The following is a 2,806-nucleotide window of genomic DNA, read 5'->3' on the forward strand; positions in this document are numbered from 1 at the left end:
CACCGTGGAGAAAAACTCCAAACAAAGCTCTAAATAGACCGGCTCTTGTATACGGAAGACCCGGCTCCACCTGTCGCAGATCATTGTTTCACCTTCATGTTGGAACTCCTTTAAAAGGTAAGGAGCTAATTCCTCCTCATATCGAACACTTTGTAGCCACTCCCAATCAATCCTGTTTGGCACATAAACCTCCTTCTTCTTAATATCAGATAGCTTTTTCTTCCATTTCCTCATTGTTGAGGCGGACTCAATTTGCGGGAAGTTTAGCCATGGAAACTCCCCTTGGTTGCCACTTGAAGTTTGTCCCCTTCTGAACATTATTTCTGCAAAATAAATACACAAAACCCAGAAAACACAGAATATAATTAAAAAAATGTCTGCTGTCTGTTACTCGACTGGACTCGTCGAGTCCAGGCCCGACTCGGCGAGTCGCGCAACCTGCACGAGTCGTTCGACGGGTCACTACAAATTGGACCATAAAACCTGTAAATTTTTTCAAGGGTTTTGTCTCAACACTTAGTATTGATGTATTAAGGCCAAAATAGACATTCAAAACAACTTAATTCATGAAAAATCAAAACCCTAGAAATTTAATACTTCTCAAAAAACGGGTTTTTCATGCAATTACTACCATGGATGGCCTTATAATCATGCTCTTAACAGAAAATAGGAAGAAATTTGTTACCTTTTTGGATTGGGCTTGAGAAATTTGAAAGAACTTGAAGAAGAATGATGAATGCTTGAGAGAGAATGAAAATAGCGGCACCCGACGAGTGTGGTTTGTGAAAACTGATTCTTAGGGTTAAAACCCTACTTATCCAATGTTAAAGTAATTTCAAATTTTTTTTTCTGTAAATAATACCGACTCGTCGAGTCGTGGTCAGACTCGGCGAGTCTGGTCGCGAAGTCAATTCTTTTCTGAAATCCATGTGGACTCGTCGAGTCGTGGTCAGACTCGGCGAGTCGATTAAAAAAAATGCATAATTTTCAAAATTTTGTTATGTATTGTAAATCATTTCACCCCACACTTAGCTTATGCACACTCTCAAGCAGACATGCCCGATGATTTGGAAGATTAAGAATTTAAAAAAAACGAAGGGAAAATAATTAAATAAAAAGAAAACTAAAACGTAAAAGAAAGCAAACTCTCTATATAACGGGTTGCCTCCCGCCAAGCGCTTCTTTTTGAGGAGTCATTAGCTAGACTCCTTCCCATCTACGTTTTGTCATCTTCGAGCATCGGGAACGCACGCCTAACTTTTTGTGATTTGTACTTGGTCTTGTAAGCATGGATCTTTTTCTTGTAAGCCCTTTTTAATGCATCCCTTTTTCTTTTCATTGCCTCATCTTCAGCTGCTTGGGCTTCCCTTTTTCTCTTTTTCTTCTTTACCCCCTTCTTTTTCACCAACTCTTGAACCTCCTTCTCTTTAAATTTAATAACTTCATATTTCATAATGGTCCGTGCTCTAGGTTTAGTGGTGAATAGGTGATCAACTTCCTCCCTCCTTTCCTTTATCTCTTCGTTCGTTCCAGTGCTTAACCCATCTTCAAGATGAACCGTATGAAGACATGCTACATCGGCGTATTGGACTCTCCTTTCCTTTCCTCTTTCTGCTGTTTGTTCTTCTAAAGAATCCTGTATATTATTGAAATCCAAGGTATGTGAAGGACTAGTAACAAGCAGATCTAAGTCGGCCAAGTGTTTGCCCAAATCGACTGGACTCGTCGAGTCCATTAAAGTGACTTGGCGAGTCGGTACGAATTCCATAAAATCTTGGGTTTTTTCTGAGTGGGCTCCTTCCAGTAGCTTTTCTAATTCATCCAAGTCCATGTTAACATCTCCTTCTTCTTCAGAGTGTATCACAAACTTGCTTGGGTCTTCTTTCATCAAACGTGCAAGCTCTTGTTCTAATATCTCATCATCCAATTGGATCATTGAGACTTCATCAATCTTTTCCTCTTCTTGCTTGATTTCTAGAATAGCTTTAAACGTCACAGCCTCATCACCCACTCTCAATGTCAATGTAGACTCACTTATATCAATTAAAGCACACGCGGTGTTCAAGAAAGATCTCCCCAAAATAATTGGAATTTCGGGGTCTGCTTCCATATCAACAACCACGAAGTCTACTGGGAAAAAAAACTTGTCAACTTTTATAAGGAGATCTTCACAAACGCCTTTTGGATGGATTGTTGTCTTGTCCGCCAAATGGATCTTCATATTCACCGGTTTTGGTTCTGGTAGATTCAACTTCTTATAGAATGACAAAGGCATCATATTGATGCTTGCCCCTGAGTCAGCTAATGCTCGTGTGAAGACTTTATTACCAAATTGGCACGGAAGCACAATATTTCCTGGATCACCCTTCTTTTTAGGCAGTTCACTCATCAAGACTTCTGTAACTTCAGCCAAATCCTTCCTAGCAGCAAAAAGGCCCTTAAGCAAGTTGAAGTATTTAGGCGTTTGAAGTATTGTTTCCACAAATGGCACATTAACTTGTAAAGTGTTAACATGATTCATGAAGGTTCTGTATGCTTCAACTTTTTCTGCAGGCATGGCTTTGGTTGGGTTTGGCAGTGGAGGCTTATAAGGTTTCGAAGAACTGATAGGTTTCTCAATTTCGCATGGACTCGTCGAGTCCATAGGAGTGACTCGGCGAGTCGGGTCGGGTTTGGCTGGCTCCGATTCTTCTACCTTTTCTTCCTTCTTCTTGGAGATCCTTAGTGCTTCTGTAAGTTTTTCTTCACTGCTGGAGGTTATTACGCTCACGTCCTCCATTCTTGGATTGGGCTCGGTGTTGCTCGG

General features: G+C 40.6%; 1 protein-coding gene across 1 annotated transcript; it reads right to left on the bottom strand.

Moving 5' to 3' along the window:
* Positions 1–317: 317 nt before the first annotated feature.
* LOC128133421 (uncharacterized) lies at positions 318–2,557 on the bottom strand. Its single transcript, XM_052770853.1, has 4 exons — positions 2,145–2,557; positions 1,760–2,012; positions 1,418–1,636; positions 318–323 (listed from the first exon to the last, which is right to left on the bottom strand). Exons 1-4 carry the CDS (start codon positions 2,555–2,557, stop codon positions 318–320), a joined length of 891 nt encoding a protein of 296 aa, XP_052626813.1.
* Positions 2,558–2,806: the final 249 nt, after the last annotated feature.

The sequence above is a fragment of the Lactuca sativa genome, chromosome 4, assembly GCF_002870075.4.
Source record: "Lactuca sativa cultivar Salinas chromosome 4, Lsat_Salinas_v11, whole genome shotgun sequence".
Taxonomy (NCBI): Eukaryota; Viridiplantae; Streptophyta; class Magnoliopsida; order Asterales; family Asteraceae; genus Lactuca; species Lactuca sativa.